This window comes from Parambassis ranga, chromosome 24, assembly GCF_900634625.1.
Source record: "Parambassis ranga chromosome 24, fParRan2.1, whole genome shotgun sequence".
NCBI lineage: Eukaryota > Metazoa > Chordata > Actinopteri > Ambassidae > Parambassis > Parambassis ranga.
The window spans coordinates 10,202,487-10,222,851 of NC_041043.1; the positions used below are offsets into that span (position 1 = coordinate 10,202,487).

The 20,365-nt window shown below is 41.0% G+C and overlaps 2 protein-coding genes across 4 annotated transcripts; both read left to right on the forward strand.

The window, feature by feature from the left end:
* Positions 1-6,481: 6,481 nt before the first annotated feature.
* zc3h14 (zinc finger CCCH-type containing 14) lies at positions 6,482-11,338 on the forward strand. Of its 3 annotated transcripts, none has more exons than XM_028397095.1 (17): positions 6,482-6,659; positions 6,988-7,030; positions 7,116-7,230; positions 7,323-7,363; positions 7,499-7,670; positions 7,760-8,045; positions 8,138-8,301; positions 8,507-8,607; positions 8,704-8,865; positions 9,161-9,229; positions 9,336-9,474; positions 9,591-9,787; positions 9,967-10,105; positions 10,181-10,320; positions 10,695-10,777; positions 10,881-10,987; positions 11,114-11,338. In XM_028397095.1, exons 1-17 carry the CDS (start codon positions 6,624-6,626, stop codon positions 11,115-11,117), a joined length of 1,998 nt encoding a protein of 665 aa, XP_028252896.1. In that variant the 5' UTR covers positions 6,482-6,623; the 3' UTR covers positions 11,118-11,338. The 3 variants fall into 3 exon arrangements, with proteins under 3 accessions (XP_028252896.1, XP_028252894.1, XP_028252895.1); XM_028397093.1 differs by having other exon boundaries at positions 6,483-6,659; positions 7,757-8,045; XM_028397094.1 differs by having other exon boundaries at positions 6,483-6,659; positions 7,757-8,045; positions 8,707-8,865.
* Positions 11,339-12,970: 1,632 nt separating this feature from the next.
* batf (basic leucine zipper transcription factor, ATF-like) lies at positions 12,971-20,103 on the forward strand. Its single transcript, XM_028397855.1, has 4 exons — positions 12,971-13,539; positions 14,701-15,978; positions 16,735-16,839; positions 19,083-20,103. The coding sequence occupies exons 2-4, from the start codon at positions 15,916-15,918 to the stop codon at positions 19,284-19,286; spliced, it is 372 nt and encodes a 123-aa protein (XP_028253656.1). The 5' UTR covers positions 12,971-13,539; positions 14,701-15,915; the 3' UTR covers positions 19,287-20,103.
* Positions 20,104-20,365: the final 262 nt, after the last annotated feature.

Here is a 20,365-nt window from a genome sequence, read left to right on the forward strand (position 1 = left end):
AAGAAAATCTGTGCCTTATTACAATTTAGCACCCTTAATCTGACAAGGCTGAACTATCCCTCTGAGATAAAGTCCAGCTCCTCTGTGTCAGCCTCCATCAGGTGCTGTCTGACAGCTTTATTCATGCTGTAACACCAGCAGTGAAATTCACACAAAGGTAATTAATCTGGAAACCTAAGGCCGCTCCCCATTCACAGCGGAGCAGATAGATAATTATAGCTACAGGCTTTTGGGGGCTACAAGGGCAATGAAAGTGCTGAAAGATGGGCTTAAAGAGAGAGAGAGAGAGACTGAGAAGTTATATTTAATTATTTTTTTACCCACCAGAGTTTCATTTTTCTCCTTCCACAACTGCCCTTCTGAAAATGAGAAATCATATAAGAAATGGTTTTGATGATTTATGAGATAAGATCACGTTTTTATGTCACAGAATGAAACGACGTTAAATTATTCCTTCCCGCTACGGTCACTCAGGGGTCTGGGGTGGGTGTGCAGGTGTGCAGCAGAGTTAATGAGGGTGCTGAGAGATAAGTTGAGAGCACAAGGTCAAAGTTCAAACCTAGAGGCCATGACCACAAAAATCACCATTTAAAGACATTTGTTGTTTGGACAATCCCTCGACATCTGTGGGATTCCACATCAGCTTAAATCCAACTGAAAAGTTCAGACTTCTATTTCATTGCCGCAGCGATGCATCCATATGCTGAGCAACTGACAGCGTGCAGGTTAAACGGGACAAAAACCTGCACACACCAAAGACGACTTCTGTTTAACCACTGCAGCGAGGCTCCTTTAGCTTCATGAATAATAAATAAATATAGCTCATCAAATACTGCTCCCCGCTGAACACAAAGGAAAGATAATATTGCTTTAGCTCATGCAGGTATATGCTTCTCTATCTGCTTCCCACAACTGAAAGGGACATTTAAAATAGACTGACAGTCGGTGTCAAAAGGTTAGTTCTGATTCCATAAATGAAACTTTTGTCTGCTTTGACACATTTTTTTGGCCAAAAAAAGGCTGAGGGAAGGGATGCAATTTTTAAATCAATGTTAACAAAAAAAATACTCCAATACACATGAGGAACAAAAAGTATTACTTAAAGAGTATTAATACTGAGTCATCAGGAGAGAAAGAGAGAGGTGAGCGATGTGGAAAAACACAAAGTTTTGACACACGAATTTCCTGTTGCAGGAAAACTCATCTATGTGTACGTGTACGTGTACGTGCATCTCCACATGATTTGTCATTCATTATAAAAGTTCATTATTATAGAAAATAATTGAGTTGTTAGAAGCTCCTGGATGTATCACAAAGAAACAAAGGATCATATTGAATTTCAGACAGTATTGATAAGAAAAAGAAGACCAAATATCCTTAAGCATGGACTAAAAATAATTATCTACCATGCAGCTTAATAACATCTTTGAATATAATCAACATCACTGGATTAATTATTGAAAGATTTTCAGTGAATGTCATATCTTCGGACTTGTGGAGTCTTATTTACATCAGTGATAGCTCTGCAGGGTGTCTCATTGTAGAACTTCTCCCTCCTTTCGTCCACTGATGAAAAGCACACCTCGGCTTCCCGCTAATACTCTAATTAACGGCAAACAGATGCGCAGTTTGCTCCATCACATAATCAGTCGCTCCCCTTCGCAATAGCACATATTATCTTCTTTTTCTGCCTTTGTAGGAAGATTATTCGCTAAAACAGTCTGAACCCCATGTGCTGTATAATGTAGGAGAGGTGAGAAAAGCTTTGTTCTATGAAGAACATTTTGGCCTGAATGTGCAGTGCAGCTCTCGCTTACCACATGATGATGTTATTGGAATATATTTACTCTTACTGTGTATCATTCTGTAAAATATTAGAGACCTCGGGACCGTAGTAAATGTCAGAGCCGGAGGAGAGAATCAGGGTTTTGACCTCTTTGCAAACAAAGACACTTCACATATGCTGTCTATTCAAATGGGAAAATGCACTTGTTGAAGCCAACAGCTGCAAATGCAATCAGTTGAGGTTGTTACTAGACTCGAGGAGGCACGCCAAGCTGTGGAGGTTTTTAACAGGTTTCAGCTGAAAGCATCCAGAGGAGCTGCAAACCAGTCCTGATGCTTGTTGGCCTGAGAAAAGGGTCAAAGCATGTCCCACAGAGAGAGATAGGGGAAAGTTAATGCACTTTTAATGCTTGTCCACATTTGAAACTGTTAGTACAGTGAAGGTCTTTTATTCATTTTAAGCCTTTAATAATGGCACAGCTGATTATAGTACATTGTACCCTTAGTTAAGTGTAACCGCATCTTCAGTAGACAGGAGAAGAAAAACAACAGTGTGATGCTGCCATTGTCTGGTTTCCTGTCAGCTCTCGTTAACATTTGTTCCTAAAATTACCAGAAATGTCACACCACACCATGTTTTTCTCTGTAAACACAACAGATGAACCTGATGTTTTTTTGGGACTTGATGTTGTTAACATGATGTAAGCAAAGTTATTTTGCATGGGTTTTGACATTGGGACGGATCTCTCAGGTAAACATATTTTATTTTATAAACATGTCTCTGCATCTTCTGTAAACAAACAATCCATGAATAGATGCTATAACATATTGTTGGGTCTACTGCAGCTAGGTGTAGTACAGTTTATTGTCCTGGGAGCAGACACTGAAGGGCCGAATATATGGAGGAGCTGTTTGTTTATAGTCTAACACAGAACCCAGGTCTTTTGCTGCTCATCCATATTTGTATGCACTTGTGACATCCTTGCTCTGGCTGTAGGCATCAAGCAACAACTTCTGTGTTAATAAGCATTCTCGGCTTGAAGGAGCAAGGTTATGTGCTTCCAGTGTTTAAGCTAAGCTAAGCTAAGCTAACTGGCTGATAGGTGTAACCTTGTGTATACAACAAAACATCTGTATTTCCAAAAAGGTTCCAATATGTTCTCAGTGAAATCAGCTTAAATCCAGAAAATTCTCTTTCCTGCTGCACCAGCACATCTCATGAAGAAGCACCAAAACATAGCCAGTCTGTGTGGGTGGTTGGTGCATGTAGAAAAATAGAAAAACATTGACAGAAAGAAAACATTCAGTACTTACTTACAAACTGCTTTTTTTCCTCCCAAAGAGGCAATTATCAATAAATCCAGTGCTGTGACACACTGTCTTTGTAAGAAAAATCATGGTACAGAATTCACAAATATTTTCGTTTGACTACAAATCTCCAGAGATAAAAACAAAATCAAGCTTTGACTTTGCTACACAACACCGAGAGGGATACTTAAAGTGTTTCCAGCTGTAACCCTGACTCATCCAGACATGACGGTGGAGAGCAGCAGTGATCTTAAACTGGATCTCCAGCAGGTTTGGCAGGAGTGATGAGAGCAGCTGTAAATCTTAATGGGCCTTCACGTTCCTTGCCAGGCTAATGAGCGAAAGCTTCAAACCTCATGAATCGAAGGTGGGTTAAACCTTAAACATCTGTGTGTAGTCTTATTTTATCCTCAACAATGTTATATTGTTAAACTGCACATTTGGTTACATGCACAATGTTTCCACTATAGAGCTCTTGCTATCTGTTGTGCACAAAAGCTGTGCAACTGTTCTTCTGCATGACTCTGTGTGCCAGCAAGCTTCCCCTTCTATATCTGTGTGTGTGTGTGTGTGTGAGAGAGAGAGAGAGAGAGAGAGAGTGTGTGTGCTTGTGCACTGACACCCAGCTGCAGCAGCCTCTTTCATACATGTGTCAGCTTGTCCAGGAAAGGCAGTATAAGGTTTCTGGACATTGTCAGAGCAGGTGCAATGAATTATTTTCTTTGTTGAAGCTTTGCGCTGTAACCTCCTACCTCCAGGGGTAAGATCTCCACTTATCTTAACTGTAATGTGACACTAAAGAGTATTACTTTCCGTGCATTTTCAGAGTGAGATAAGCGGCGCTTCACATCGTGTCTCTGGGTCAGGAAGAAGGCCTCGGTTGCATGACCGTCGTCATCAGTGCAGATGTGGTTTGAATATGCGGAAGTTTATCAGCTGATTCACATTCAACTGAAGTCGCTTCGTTTATGACAACATTTCAAAGAAAAGGGAAGTGCAGTAACCACAGTCCTCTGTGTAGGTGTGTGGGGGCGACCGATGTCAGCCGCAATATAGCAGATTTGCGGTTACGCATATACAGTGCAGAGAGCTGGAATTATCATGCAACTTCTGAGAAATGTTTGTCCACATTGCACTCTTTTGTTGTTGTGTTAGCAAAACATCCATTGAAATATTCTGTGTCACTTTAAATATTGTGTCACCTGGTGCAGGTGTATTTGTGTTTCATTTATGTGCCATCTTTTAGACTTTCTTTAGCCTCATGTCTAAGGCCCCTTTCACACTGGAGAAAGTCAATCCAGTCAGAATGGGATTGAATCCGGATAGCCTTTAAGCTGGACATGTTCAGACCTATTTTCAAATCTGGACACACATGCATGTCCGCGCTCAATCCGCCTTAACCCGACTTGTTTGTTGTCCTCCAAACCACTAGGTGGCACCTCGTAATATACAGAGTCCATACAGGCCGGATACATACCGGATTGAGTGCGGACACAACTGTGTGCTAGCCAGATTTGAAAATAGGTCTGAACGCATCCAGTTTAAAGGCTGTCGGGGCTCAATCCTACTCTAGCTGGAATGACTTTCTCCAGTGTGAACGGGGCCTAAGAGGACTCCAGACTGTACAGTCTTACTGATAACATTTAGCAGTCTAAAGTCGGATTTGTGCATTATTATGAAGTTTGACTGCCGTGAATTATGTCAATTTGAAGAGATAAGTGGTCATATGTTCATGTTTTGACGTCTTTCAGAGGTTCCAAGACCTAACTGGGGAGGTCTTACCCCAGTAATAACATTAGAACCTTCATTTCTGGGATGAGTTGAGCATGAAGAACACACAACATGCAACAGACTGTGTGTGATGGTGCAGAATGAGAGCTGTTTTGGCTGTCCTGATGGATGTTATTACAAGACTATTGTTACTACAGTTACTGCAGAGGTCCTGTCTTTCCCCTGATCTAATTAAGCAACAATGAAATGGACAGAGACGAAGCATATTTCTGTCCCGAGCTGCATTTGTTTCAGTCAGATTTCTATAGACACTTCACACCCTCACTCGTCCACTTCTGTTCGCCCTATCCTTGAAAATGTTTGGACAACAAGTAAACAAAGCCGCCCAAAACCAAGCAGACAACCATGGCTGAAAGTGTCTAGACTTCAAGCGAGATCCTTCCCGTCATTGTTGGTTGGCATTGAGGGGCTGCAAAACAGGAAGTAATCTCTGAGGGAAATAACAGTACAGTTATGATTGTTAGAAAGTCAAAGGTACATGCAGAAAAGTACAGTATTTTACATCCTAATGTATATAAATTTCAAATTATAACACTGACACAAATGTTTTGATTGCAAAGAAACATGGATTTGCCAGTTACATGCACATTTATTCACTGTTTTAACTTTACCTTAATATGAAACAGCCGGTCTGACATGAGGAGAGTGAAGTCTCTTATAGCAGTTCAGCAAAATGTAGACCACTGTAGAAACATGCCTGTTCATTAAATTAATCAGTGTTGTGGTCCTGATGGTCTCTTGCGCCATCTTGTGGATACAGCCTTCAGTTGCAGTTCATACTTATTGTTCTGTAAGTGGTACTATAACTTACTGTCTTCTTTTGTAAGGCTTAAATAGTGAAAATATCACCAATAAATTATAACAGAAGACAAGACATCAAATGCAGAAAATAATTACTATTGTTAAAAGATGCAGATATATATTACTTTATGTGGAGGAATATGGAAGGTTTATATATCACTACCTAATCATAAAAACATTTATTTATTTTACTTCTTAACATATTCATTTATCCACACTTTTCTCTGCCTTGGTTAAATTATGTCAATAATTAGGTAGTTTAAGAAAAAACTTCCAATGCAGACCAATTCTCTCAGGATCGCACCAGATTATAGTTCTCACTTCCCACTACGAGGCGCCTTGCTTGAGGACCAATCAGCATACAGTGAGGGACAACGGGCTGATAGGAGCATGCAGAGCCATAGAGAGACATACAATGTGTTACTCCTGTGGCCTCACAGACTAATATTGATTACTGATCAGGGAAGAAAGTAAGCAGAAAAAGAACTGAGACAGGGAGGAGGAAACCGTGTGAGTGTGTGTATACCTCTTTAGGACACTGGTTGTTGCAGCTAGTGGCGATTCTAGACTCTCTTGGTGCCCTCCATCCATCGCCTCAGACCTTTCATATGGTATATTCACAGGCTATTCTTTAAGGTCAATGACGTCATACTATTTTTGTGTTCAGCTGCATTTTCTTCAGGAAATGCTTTTCTAGTTTATGTAAAGGATTCCCTCGACGTCCACACTCCAGTCCGGTAGGTGGCGGTAAATGCACCTAAAGTTGGTTGCCCACCGCCAGCTACATTCCTAAAAGAAGAAGAAGAAGACGAAGAAGAAACTGTTTTCGGGGGGGGTAATATTCAGAATAGCTCGTTGGTTCAGTGAAGCTGTGGTGGTGAAGCTGGACAAAACGTTGATCCTTTCATAACTTCTTTGCTTTAAAAAAAACAACTATCATGGAAATTGGAGCTGAAATCAGCAAGAAAATACGAGTAAGTAATAACACGGGGTGATTTTGTGTCTCCTGGTTGCTTGACTGTAGCGTAACACGAGCTGCCAGCTAACATTAGCTTGCTAGCATAAATGTGTCTCAAATGTTAAATAGCTATTTGTAGGTCCGCGGGTTTTCCCACTCTGTTTAAGAAATAAGCAACTTATTTCAGTGATTTCAAGGAATCGTATTTGTATGTGCTCTGCTGCTACATTGTCAGTTATATGGTAACTTCTTTGTCATTGCTAGTGAATGATCAATGCAGCTAGCATGTTTTCTGTAATTAGTTTTAATTACATTTTTCGAAATATATGTTTTATCTGTTTCAGGCTGCTATTAAAAGCAAACTACAAGAGCTCGGTGCATACATTGGTAAGTAATAAGTGAAAAATCAATGATGGCCTCTGATACAGTAGCTACTCGATGCATTACTCACTGAGCTTTTTTTCAAATTCAGATGAAGAACTCCCAGACTACATCATGGTAATGGTGGCAAACAAGAAAACCTCTGAACAAATGGCTGACGATCTTTCTCTTTTCCTCGGAAACAACACTGTGAAGTTCACAACCTGGTACGAGCCAAACGGTTTTCAGATTTTTTTACAGTATGTAAACAGAATAACGAACTTTTTTGTAACATCATTAATTTTTTGGTTTAATTTAGGTTGCAGGGTGTCCTAGAGAAACTAAGATCTGTTGCAGGAGGTAAGTTAGTCTCTGAGTTCTTGGATCTTGCCACTTTTTACCCTTTAAAGTAACAATGCTGTGAGTTGTGCTGTGACATCCGCGTTCATTTCAGCTCATGTTTTCTTCTCCTGCTTACCTGTATAATTGTTTTAGAGCCTGCATCCCTCAAATATCAGCTGCAGTCTGACAGTGCTACCGTGGCAGAGAAGAGTCGATCTTATGTTGGTGAAAACAGCAGAGCAGATGAGTCTAAAGTGTTGACCGTGTCCAGCTCACGTTCTGATAGGAATGAAGCCCGCGTTTCCAGTTCAGCTCATGAAAAGAGGTTACTGATTTTTGTAAGATCATTACGCTTATATTGTTAACATTTCTTGTCTATAAAAACATTAATATTCTTCTGTGTTTTATCAGAAGGGGGGCCTTGGAAAAGAGCTCCTCTCGGCTGACCTCCACTGTTAAGCCCCTCATGGAGCTACTCCCCTCTGAAGCTGTTCTTGACATCAAACCAGAGATGGATGATGACCTTATTGGTGAGGACTCTGTCGAAACTGGTGCCAACCATGGTCGTGCACGCAGTGCAGCTAGCAGACCCTCAATTGAAATCTACAGGCCTGGACAGAGCAAGTTTACAGAAGGATCCTCGCACACCAGGCAGCAGGACAACAGTAGCAGCAGAACCTCCAGAACTGGATCCAGCAAGGTGCTGTTTTACAATAAAATATCGTGCTTTCAAAGATCAGTAAACACTTGCACTATCGGCTAATTATTGAATTGTTATAACTTTGTGTTTAGCAAGAAGAGTCACGGAAAAGGAAAGCACCAGTGGCGAGTTCAGTTGTGCGGGTGAGCCGAGAAACAGATGAGGACAGTGATGATGCAGAAGAAGAAGATGATACAAGCTATGTTGGCCGAGGCCTGTCCAGCAGAGTATCCCTACCCTCCAAACCAGAACGGAAGTTAGTATTAACACCTCATGTAAAACTTGGCCTCAGAAGTTGTAGGAGTGAAGGGCATGTTCAGGGCAGATCTCATCTTAGTGTCTGCATTGTTATATGTTTGCACTCAAGGTGCAGGTTTTTTTCTTCTCAGTAAAGAGAACCGAAACAATGTTAAATCCCACACTGTTCTTTGTTTTAACAGTTGTTGTTTTTATTGTTTCAGACCTACTCTTCCCCCAGCCAAACAAGCCAACAGAAACCTGATACTAAAGGCTATCTCTGAGGCACAGGACTCTATCACCAAAACTACAGCCTATCCAACAAGTATGTTTCCTGCTGACGCACACATAACCACAAACATCCTGTTGTTTAACTTCAGGACGAAGTCGATGTTATCACTCAGATCTTGATCTTTCCCAGCAGTACCACAGAGACAGACTGTTCCGGTGGCACCTCGTACTCGCTTGGCCTCTACCGAAGAGATGACGGCAGCTATCCAGCTAGTCCAGGAGCACCTCCACAGCCTGGCTCCCAGAGTGCAGGGCTCAGCCTCTACAGATCTACCTCCCTCCAGAGTACCTGGTCTGTATGAAGGCTAACTAGTCTACAGCATTGTGTGGTTGTGTTGTGGGCATCATTTAAATGTGCAGTGTTTAAAAACATCAAGGTGCAGTTAGGTCATATTAATGATAAATAGAAGTTTACAGCATGAAAAAAGAAATCAAGTCACTGAAGCACTGCGTGTGAATTAAGGATAAAGGGATACATGGTGGTGTTCTACAGTTCTCATTGTTTTATATTAAAATTTAGGACAACTGGAGACTTTTTTTCTGTTTCAGGAGTTACTGTAATGATTTAATTTTGTTTTTCCACTCAGCTCCAACCAGATCATTAGCCTCACGCCTTCAGTTGGAAAACAGAGATTTAAGAGAGCAGAATGCATACGGTGAGTCTTGGAAAAACAGACACGACTTGCATTGCAATCTGTTGTCCTAAACAGCTTTACAACGTTATAACTTCGTTTAATACTTTTGCTTTTGTTGCGCCTTAAGGTGTGGAGGTCATGGGGAACAGCGAGACAAAGCCTTTTGACACGCGTTCCTTCATCGTGAGCCGACCGCAACTGGAAGAAACTCCAGTTAGAAGTCAGCAGCATGTCCAGTCTGCTATACCACGCACTGTTCAATCCAGGTACACACACATTTATATTTTTATGCCCTGATGATTTCTTCATTTCTGTGTAGAAATGTGCACAACATTGCTATATTATAATGTTTTCTTTTCTGTGGGTTTCTTTCTCACACTAGTAAGGAAAGAGGGGACAGCCCTAAATTCATTGTAACATTAGATGGGGTGCCAAGCCCACTGGGAAACGTAGACATGGAGATGGAGCTGGACGATGTGAGGCCTCCCGTAAAGGTCACTGAGGCAACCAGCCTTGTCCACAGAGAGCCCAAAGTCAGCATACTTCACAGGCTACAGGGAGTGGTCACATCATCAGAAGGTGAGGGGTCTTATCTTTTTTGACCTCTGGGATACAACTGCAATTATCACAGTAGACTTTATTGATGTGTCTTTAGTATACTTACTTTAAGTACTTTCTACTTATATATTTTCTACTTCTACTTAATATTTTAGTCCTGTTCTTTACATATAACTTTACATTCGGCCGACCTGTTACAGATGATGTGATAGAAGCAGAGATGGCTGAGGATGATGATGTTCCTGTAAAGAAACAGAAGGTTTTGGAGCGCTGCAAGTTCTGGCCGGTCTGTAAAAGTGGAGACGAGTGTCCGTACCATCACCCAACGACACAGTGCAAGTGAGTAAAACACAAAGACCTTTTTGTCTCATTCAGTCTTCATTGATTAACTGTGTGTATTTTGTTTTTATCAAGCACTTTTCCCAACTGCAAGTATGGGGAGAAATGCATCTTTGTGCACCCTAACTGTAAATACGACGCCAGGTGTACAAGGCCAGACTGTCCCTTCACTCACGTCAGCCGCAGGAGCGCTGTCACACCTGCACCCAGACCAAGTACTCTCTTTTTATAATTAAATATTTTCTGTACAGCCACAATTTAACAACACACTGACTGTTAAACATGGCTTTTTACCAGCTTAATTCTAACTGATGAGGTAAATCCAGACTGACATTTTCATTAAAATGTGATTCATTAAGCAGTACTTCATTGTTTAGTATTGATGTGTAGCATGGTGTTACTACTGCTTCATGGCAGACACAGATACTATACTGTTTATATGAGACACCCATTTGTAGTTCTTCGTACATACCTCATGGGCCTTAGTGCAGATGAAGAAACATTAACATAAAGCTTCATAAATTATATACAGACTGAAATACATTCCACACACCAGTCTGTATCTTAACTTGGCTCTTTGTGTTCACAGCTGTGCCACAAGTGCAAACCGCCAGTGTGTGTCGCTTTTTCCCCGAGTGTAAGAAGATGGACTGTCCTTTTTTCCACCCCAGGGTAATCACAAGTGCAGCTTTGAACACGTGATATTAGTGCATGCTGCATTTGGGGCTTTGAAATGTTTTTACTGACCAGGATTTTGCTCTCTCCTTTACTGCAGCCCTGTCGCTTTGCATGGCAGTGTAAACGAGCTGGATGTACATTCTACCACCCAACCACAGCTGTGCCTCCGAGACACGCTCTGAAGTGGACAAAAACGCAGATCAGGTGAAAACACACAGCTAATACCAAGTCTACTTGGTGTGTCAGAAGACAAAAGAGTGTCCAGTTAAGCTCATCTATTAATTTGCAGATTTTCTGCATATACTAAATTCTTTTTTTTCTCTCTCACAGCTAATAAGTCCACACAGTGACAGATGTCTACTGGTCAGCGTGTGAAGCAGTGGAGGATGTTCTTTATCTGTCTCCATTCATTTTCATTATTACTTTTAACTGTGTTTTGAAAAGCGTTCTGTTTTTGTGACGCACAAAAAATGAAAACAAAAATAATTGACCTCATCTTTTGTGTCATGTTCTTTCTGCCTTTACTGACAAATAAAGGACAACACAGTGAGGATAGTTGGTGACTTGTTTATTGAACATTTTATTCTCTATATATATGACATGAAGATCATGCACCATCAAATGCTGTCAGACTCTTGAGATTTATATGTATTGTTGATTGAAAACACAGAAAAAGTGCCTGTTTATGAAGATATTTGCATTTTATGAGCCTTCGTTTGAGCTGTAGCTGTATTTAATGATTGTTTCAGTGTAACACTACAGCTGCAGTAACAGGGCCTAACGATAGCCATTTCAATCATGAGAGACTCAGCGAACTGAATGAGGAAAGATTTATTATAATAAAATAATTTTAGAATGTGCATGTGACCAAATCCGAAAAGGGGGGAAGCGCAACAGGAGAGGCCACAAGATCAGAAGACACCCCTGGGTCTAGACCTGGTGGAGGTGGTGGAAAAGCTGGAGAGCAGGAGAAAGAAGGCCTTGAACTGGCATGAATCTGGTGGTGTTCGTGGTGGAGGAGGGTTGGCTGAGTTGATCAGAAGACGGCTGGAGAAGAGACAAAAAGCTTTTAAATTGCTTCCTAAGCTGTGATTGGACAGGAGAGGGGCAGATCGACAGCTGATTGGTGAGGGAGGGGCTCTCTATTAATCACCTGACTAAGTGGAAGGTAGAGAGAGGGAGAGCAGTGGAGTGAGGGATAGAAAAATCAGAATCAGAAATACTTTATTGATCCCAGGGGGAAATTGCTTTCATTCCAGGTGCTCCATGTATACTCAAAAAAGACAGGTTAGAAATATAAATAAGGTAAAGTAGTAAGCGTAAAATAAAAATAAAACCTAATAAATTCTAAACATTAATAAACATTCAAGTCAAAAAAAATGAGGGAGAGGTTAGGGATAAATGATAAATTACATGAAACAGAGTCTTCCTGATTGAACTTACGCCAAGAGCTACACGTGTGATCAGTCATATTGTACTTCAGCCACAGAAAAAGATAACATTTACTGCAGCCGTGCCTGAATCTCACAGCATTTTGATGTGTTTCCACAATTAAAAACTGGACCATCTCATACTGCAGTCAACGTAAAGCTAATATGTCAAACTTACCTGTCCACTGTCACCTGTCAATCTTGAGCAAACTTTACCCCTTAACTAATGCCGTGCCAGTAAAATAAGTAATTGAATACTTTTTTGAGCTAACCTAATAACAACATTCACAACAGTCAAGGGCTCTTCCTCCTAAAGTGATTTTGTCCCTTTTGTCCTAAAGCACCTGGAGATCACTTTACTATGCAAATAATTTAGAGTTGATCTAAATTTAAAAACCCTCTGACATTTATTTCAATTGTTTGAGTGGAACACCTCAACCTTTTTCCACATTAGCAGTGACATTTATGCTCAACTGGAGCAAAAGGTGCTGTCAGCTGCTGAAAACACCTGCGTGGGTGTTCAGGGCCTTTGAGCTGTGTTTTGTTTGTTTAATTTTAAACTGTGTTTACAAAAAACTAATTTTAACAGATTTATGTTATAATATATGTAAAATATTCAAACACTCAGACTTACCTTTTTTACTTTATTGAACAATACAGCATAACATGACATGTGCTCCTTATATTTTTAAACACTATTCTAAGACTTCCTGTGTGCAATGCCGACTTCCGGTTGACGTCACTAGTTAGAGTTAAAAGGTCTGTGAATGAGACTGAAGATCGCCGGGTGCGGTGGCGCGCGCCTGTAATCCAAGTCACTGGGAGGCTGAGGCTGGCGGATCGATTGAGCTCAGGAGCTCTGAGCTGCAGTGGACTATGCCGATCGGGTGTCCGCGCTAAGTTCGGTATCGATATGGTGTTCCTGGGGGAGCTCGGGACCACCAGGTCGCCTAAGGAGGGGTGCACCGGCCCAGGTCGGAAACGGAGCAGGTCAAAGCCCCCGTGCCGCTCAGTAGTGGGTTCGCGCCCGTGAATAGACGCTGTAGTGCAGCCTGAGTAATACAGCGGGACCCATTCTTTTTACACTCCTGACACCAACACACACAACAGCTATTATATCTTTACGCCACACCGCAGCTCCATCCTCACTTATTTGTCGTTTTATTTCCATAAAAAACAGTCACAAAGCAGCTGCTCTGCTTGTCCTACACCGCCTCCTACTGGATGACAGCCGCAACTACAACTACCAGACTCGACCCTGACACACAGGTGGAGCATATTTAAAAACATCAACAGTGAAGAGGACAAGAGGTGTTTTTGTGTACGGTATGAAAACATCCTTTGTTAAAACATAAGTAGTAAGCAGAACATATAGACAGATTTGATATCAAAAACATTAAGAGAAAAGCAATTTAGTTGAATATTTTGAACTACTAGCAAGCTACCTACATAAAGTGTACCTAAGTAGCTAAGATAGCTGTCATCATTTTTAGAATAGTCTCTACCATGCGAGGAAGCATCTGTAGCTAATAACAAATCACTGTCCACCTGCCATTTTTTTGTTTTTTTTTTTGTTTTATGTTATCTATTTTATAAAAAATCCTAACCATCAATACAGGCCAGATATTAATACTTAATGTTTGAGAGCTACATCTTTTTGCTAGGTGAGCTAAATTGCTGACTCTGTAGCATTGCAGATTTACATTATTTTTTATCTTTTTCATCTTTTTTCAGCGTGCTGTACAAAATAGTGTGAGACAAGTATTTACAATGTTTACATTTAAATTGATTAGACTTCAAATAAACACAATACTACACTGATTATAACTTGCAAATGAGTAGGCTTGTGCCAATAAAAGCGAGAAGCCATATTTTCACAGACTGGACTTTACACATCTAGAGTGACTCATAGATGTCCTTTATTTTGAAGCAAACCCACAGCATGTGCGGTTATTGCTATGTTGGCTGTCAGTGGTGTCTAAATGATTTTTCAATAATTTGGTGCTGATTAGAAACCTCCCACGGTCATTTCCAAGGAAGAGACACCACAAGTGAGGGCTTTGCAGTTTTGTGTCTAAATAAATGGGCCAGTGGGGTTTTTCTAAGTAAGCGTGGCCTGATGAAGGGGATTGAGCACTGTTTAAAATTCATCCAGACTTTACTTCTCAGCTTCTTATAAATCGTATTCAGAATGGATGTTTGAATTCAGTGGCCCATGATTAAGCCATAAGAAGCAAAAAAACAAAACAAACAAACACCAGAATGGTAAACAAACATAGACCCAACATTTTAAAGGCAGTATGGTTGAGTGAGCGCTCCTACCATTCGGTCATTTAAGGTTTCTCCCATCACAGAAATTGTCCAAGCTGCAGCTGTGTTTTCTCCCAGCTCTATATTTGTACTTTATTGTGTCTATGCCCTGGTTAAAGCAGAATTTGACTAATCAGCTTTCCTCCCTGTTCTCTCTCTCTCTTTTTCTTTTTACAGTCTTTTGGACAGCTTTAAATGCCAAGTATTAGAAATGTCTGCCCTTGCCCAAGCTCTTCAAAATTCCTGTGATGGTGGAACATGTTTTTGTGTGGGAGGACTGTTCTGCCAAGCAAAGCTGTTTTAGTCCTGATTCTTTTTTTTTTTCTCGCAAGAAAATCTTGTTCTTGCACCACCAAATGGTATCTCGTGACAGGGGCAAACAAGAAAGGGACTAAACACTAAAAAGGGCACAGCGGCTTTAGATTTTGTTGGACTTTGAAGCCTCTATGTGTGTGTGTGTGATGAAAGATTTGGCACGATTGCAAATATTCATTTCCAGTATGTTTACTCCCCTGTTCGATGAATATTTAACCTCCTTCAACTTTTCTAGAAGATTCAACCCCTAACGCTTTTTCACATTTATAGTGAAAATCAATGAGGGATTTTTTATAATGGGGCTTTTGGGGAGCCCCTTCAGTATTTCTATGTGTCTGAGTCCTTGGTATTCGCTAACATATTTGCAGCTGGTTAAGGAGCAGGGTACTGTACAACTCTGGAAATAACCATGTGTTAATAATAATGTGGAGTTTTGGGATGTACTGTCTCTTGGGAATTAAGTCGAAACATGCAGTATCATTGGGGGCTGCTAAAAAAAGAGGAAGAGGGAATAATCAAGATGCATGTTTATTACACCTATTTACTCTTCAAAACAAAGTTTTGATACTTACATTTCGCTTGTGCCGCTACTTAACCTATAATACATATGTGTTTTCAAATAGAGAATCAATGTTATTTTTCTGGAGTTTACAAAATTACCTTATATGCTATATAACTTTCCCTCAGACATGTGACTTCCAGTCTATTGTAACTTACCCTGATTCTTACCAGAAGCCACATCAGAAACAGCTAATTAGGCAGTGTCTCACCGTGTGTGTGTGTGTGTGTGTGTCAGAGAGAGAGAGAGAGAGATAAAGGAAGAGAGCACGAGCGAGAGTGAAAGAGAAGAAGGAGGAGTGTCAGAAAGAGAGAGAAAAGAGGGAAGAAAGAGACTCATTACTCACAAAGTGGTGAAGCCAAGTTCTTCACAGCACTCGTTCTGCTACAAAGACTCTCTCTCCTTTTCTCTCTCTCTCTCTCTCTTACACACACACTCACACTCTATACACACACTCACCTCAAAAACACAAAGCAGAAGTGGACAAAGACACACAGTTTCAGTCGCGGCGGTTGGCTATGGCTCAGGGTTCTGACAGCAATGATACAAGTTACAAGTCCCCATCACCTGGAAGCAGACCGGTAAGTGCAGATTTTGTTTCTGTCATATTTATTGAAGTCCTATAGACGTATAAACAGAGATACAGTTTTGTGCATATTTAGTCAGCATCAGCCCATCAGCCCTGTTTCTGCTGGCTGTTCTCACAGCGTGTTTCACATGCACACATGGAGGAGGCATGACTCGTCTTCAAGTGTAGGCTTTTGTGAAATTGCAAAATTCATCACTTGCTCAAGTGATGGGAATCCTTTGTTTTGTGCAACTGTGGATGTTTTCAGAGCTGTCAGGAACAGACAGCGTGTTAAACGTTTCTGTGCATGTGGGGCGGCACCGCTTGCTGCTTTCACGTGTGCAACACTCTACAGACAGAAAAGGAGACAAAGCACAGAGAATTGCTGCAAAACTTTTCATTGATGGTGCAAAGTCAGTTTTTTTTTTAAGTTTTTGGAGGATTTTCTGTGAAGAAGAAAATTCATTTATCTCTTTGAACTGACTCAGCAGTTTGAAATGGCTTACTTATTATGATACCAAGAAAATCGAACGTTCAGGACACGAAACAGGGTGTGTGTTAACCCTAACGGATGAGTCAGCCACCGCCTGGCCCTGCCCTTCACATTAGGTGTAACGTTAAGCCCATCTTCTATGAGAATCCAACAATGTAAAGTTTTCTGAGTATAAACACAAACATTAATACTCAGGAACCTCTTTGTGCTAACATGATGTTTTGTGACAAATACATTTCACTAACCTGTGTTTTTGTTTTTTTTTTCTATTGTCAGAGCTCCTCAGATGATGCAAAGAAGGTGATGCGCAGGGAAAAGAACCGGATTGCAGCTCAGAAAAGCAGGATGAGACAAACTCAGAAAGCCGACAGCCTTCACGTGGTGAGGAGAATTCACACACAACAGCAATGCCACTCAGACTTTGACCTCTTAATGCAATAATTCGCCCGGGATTTTGAACCGAATCCAGCACGAGACCGCCACGAATCAGATTGCAGGAGAAGGCTGCAGCATTAGTAGGAATATCTTTGTTAAATATAGAGTGATGGAGTGAATTTTAGCCAGAGGGTAGGGTCAAAGTAATCTCAGATGATAGTGTGCAGGCTGAAGGTGGTATAAACTTCCCTAACTCCATGAAACCTACAGTAGCTGTTTGTGCAGCATTGTGCAGCCTCTGGGGAAGGCTTTTATACTATATTTACAAAATGCTACCTGACCATGTGGCGATGTGTCATGGCTTCTGTTGGGCTGCACACTTGGACGCTCCTCTGTGTGTTTGCAGAGAAGGAATAAATTAGCACGTGTGGGCTAATCACTCCCTTTTGCAGCAGAATCCAGCGCCAGAGACTGCGGCGCTGAATCTGCTCTCGGGCTTGCCTCTTTGTTCATTACTCCCTTTTATTTTTCGATTATGTAATTTTATGCTCTGTGATGATTCGGTGTAGGAGATCACCCTGTCATTTCAGCTAAACACACTCCCCAGCTGGTTAGTGGGGGATTCATGAGGCTAATTAAGTCATTATACTTACAGTAAGTGGACATTGTTTCTTTACCTCAGCACATATTTTAACACAAAGACCACGCACACACAGTGTGACTTCCTTCTTGAAGGTTATGGTGATGTTTTCATTGCAGCTGTTTCTGTGAACTTTATCAGATTGAACTGAAGGGGTTTTAACCTTCATAGAGAAAAGCCACAGTGCAGGCAGTAGTAAATCCAGTGGTTTGAATAGACGAGAATTTTCCCATGAAGCATTTAATGCATGAATCGCTTTAAACCCTGTCAGTCACAGAGAGCACCAGGGTACCACAGAGCACAGTCTGTGGTTTTGCTTTCATCGTCTCACATAGATAAACAGGAAGGTGAATTTTCCCTCTCTATGACACTGTGGCTTATTTCCTGTTTCTTCAGTAGTATTTTTTCTTCCGTGTAAGTTTGAATGCTGTGTGTCGTGTGGGCAGGAGGGAAGAAAAAGGCAGTCACTTCTTGTAAAGTGCTGATAGCAGTGGGCTGTATTTGGCTAAGTGACGCAAGCGTTGGGGTTTGCCCAAAGGTGCTGTGACAGTAAGGACCCACCGCTCAGTCTTACAATCTTATGGCCTTTGGTGAGATGACCTTTAATTTTTTTTACCTAGGTGGAAGATTTCTCCTCTATTCCCACACAAAACAACTCAGTGACGTACACTTTGCTCTACTTATCTCAAAGCTGACAATCAGTCAGATACCTGCCTCAAATTTATTTATTTGGCAAATGTAGCAGCCAGAATGTTGGAATGGCAACTTTTCAGGCTGTGGAGCTTCTATGTTGAGCTGAAGGCTGTTATGTTTTGTCACAGGCTGATGTTGAGGCTATTATTTTATATACTTGTGTGACATTGTTGCATCAAAACAAAGTGAGGACATTGCAGATTTAAACACAAGTCTACACTCTTCATTCTAAAAACAAAGTCTAGGCCCAAGTGAGGTAACACTCTCACATGCTAATGACAAAAGATCTTTGACATAAATGCAGCACACTACTGTTTAATCTGGTTTTAGATAACTTCTTGCTACACCTCTCTTATTTCTACACATTAATGGACACACCTAAGGTAATGCCTTCCATGACTACAGTAAACAACACAAAGTGAACAAGAGATAAAGTTACAAGCTAACTTGTTCAACACATTTTGACTGACGATGTTGAAACAGAAGCAGAAAGTGTTATATGTGATGTGCTCTTCACTATATATCACCTGCAAACCTGTATTAGACCCAAAGAAAGCTATTTTATTTCAAGAGAATTGTATTCTTTTTTTTTACTTATTTACTTACTTATTACTTTTTTTTAATTAAATTTGTGTGCAATTAAACTCTTTCTTGGATGTTTTTGGCTGTTGGGTCATTTGCGGTGACCAATCAGAGCAGACTGGGCTTTGCAGCAGGAGGGTAGACAACACATAAATATGTACACATGTTAAGTTAAACACTGGGTGTCACTCCTTGTGACCCATTGGGGTGCAAAAAAATATTATTTTTTTGAAAATGTTCATAAAATATGCTATGACTACAAAGACATGTTGCACATTACAGCACGTAAATGGAAATATCTGCTCTGATGTCGCATCCCTGTGTTGTTCTTCAGGAGAGTGAGAACCTGGAAAAGGAGAACGCTGCCCTGAGGAAGGAGGTGAAGAAGCTCACAGAGGAGGCCAAGTACCTGTCATCCGTGCTGAGCAGTCACGAACCCCTGTGCACTGGCCTGGCTCCTCAGACCACAGACCTCCTCTACTCTCCTCATCCCAGCAGCTACCATCAGCACATCGCTGTACCACACTACCAGCCCTGATCAGATTGACTACTGAAGACGTGCTGCGGCAACAGCTGACTGACCTCAATGGAGAGAGACTGACTGGAGACGTGTCTATAAGTGTTGTTAAAATAAGAGTGCGGTATTCAAGATACTTATTTATTTTGCTTCTGCTCATCTCTTTGCTTTTCCTCCTCAGTGATCTGTTTGTGAACCTCAGTGGCTTGATGAGTAGAATTAATGACCTGTCTGTGTTTACATCAGGTCAAACGACCTAGTGTATGTTCAGGTCACTCAGGCCATCGTTTATGTACATTGCTTATCGGCGAGCACCTTTGTCATCCTGTCATGTTTAGTGTTTTCTCGTGTTATTACTGTGTTTTAGTGAGTACATGTTAATGCTCAGGAGCTTTTGACAGGCTTGATTGTGGACAAAGAGAATGTAAAAAGTCAAGATCATAAAAAGATACGGGTTGACAGTGAAGGAAAAGAGTGGGGCATTCAAAAGGCCTTGACTTGTGCACTGGCAAAAAAAAACAACAAGAGAAGACCCAGCAGATGTATTTATTAAATGTGATGCTTTTTGGAGGATCACTTGTGACCTCCAGGAGGGGTGGGGGGTGTTATTCTTGCTTTCATGCAGAGCTTTTCTTCAAGATGTGTGAATTCTGCAGAGGTGCTGGCAACAGGAACATGTGACAAACCACCTATTTATTTCTCTGCTGAGGGAGTCCCTAGATGGCGCTGTTTGCCAGTATGAGAGATGAAGTTATAGTAGCTTATTTTACAAAGCAAGAAAATCATTTATAGACTGACCTGTGTGGCTATGAATTAAAATTCTGTCCTTGAAAAAAAACAAAACATTTGAGACTCCTAATTATTGACAAAACCCAAAATACCTGCATGTTTTTAACCAGAGCGTAACGTTGATCAAGTGGTTTCAGTGTGTGTGTTTTGCAACTGATGCACTTATAATACACCTAGAAGATAAATTGCACATCATATAGATTATCAGGTATCTCAGCGGTACAGTTAGCTCGGATCCAAACACAAAGCACAGATTAGAAAACTCCGCCCTGAGTTTTGTTCCCCCCCCCCCCCAAACCACTTTTAGGTCC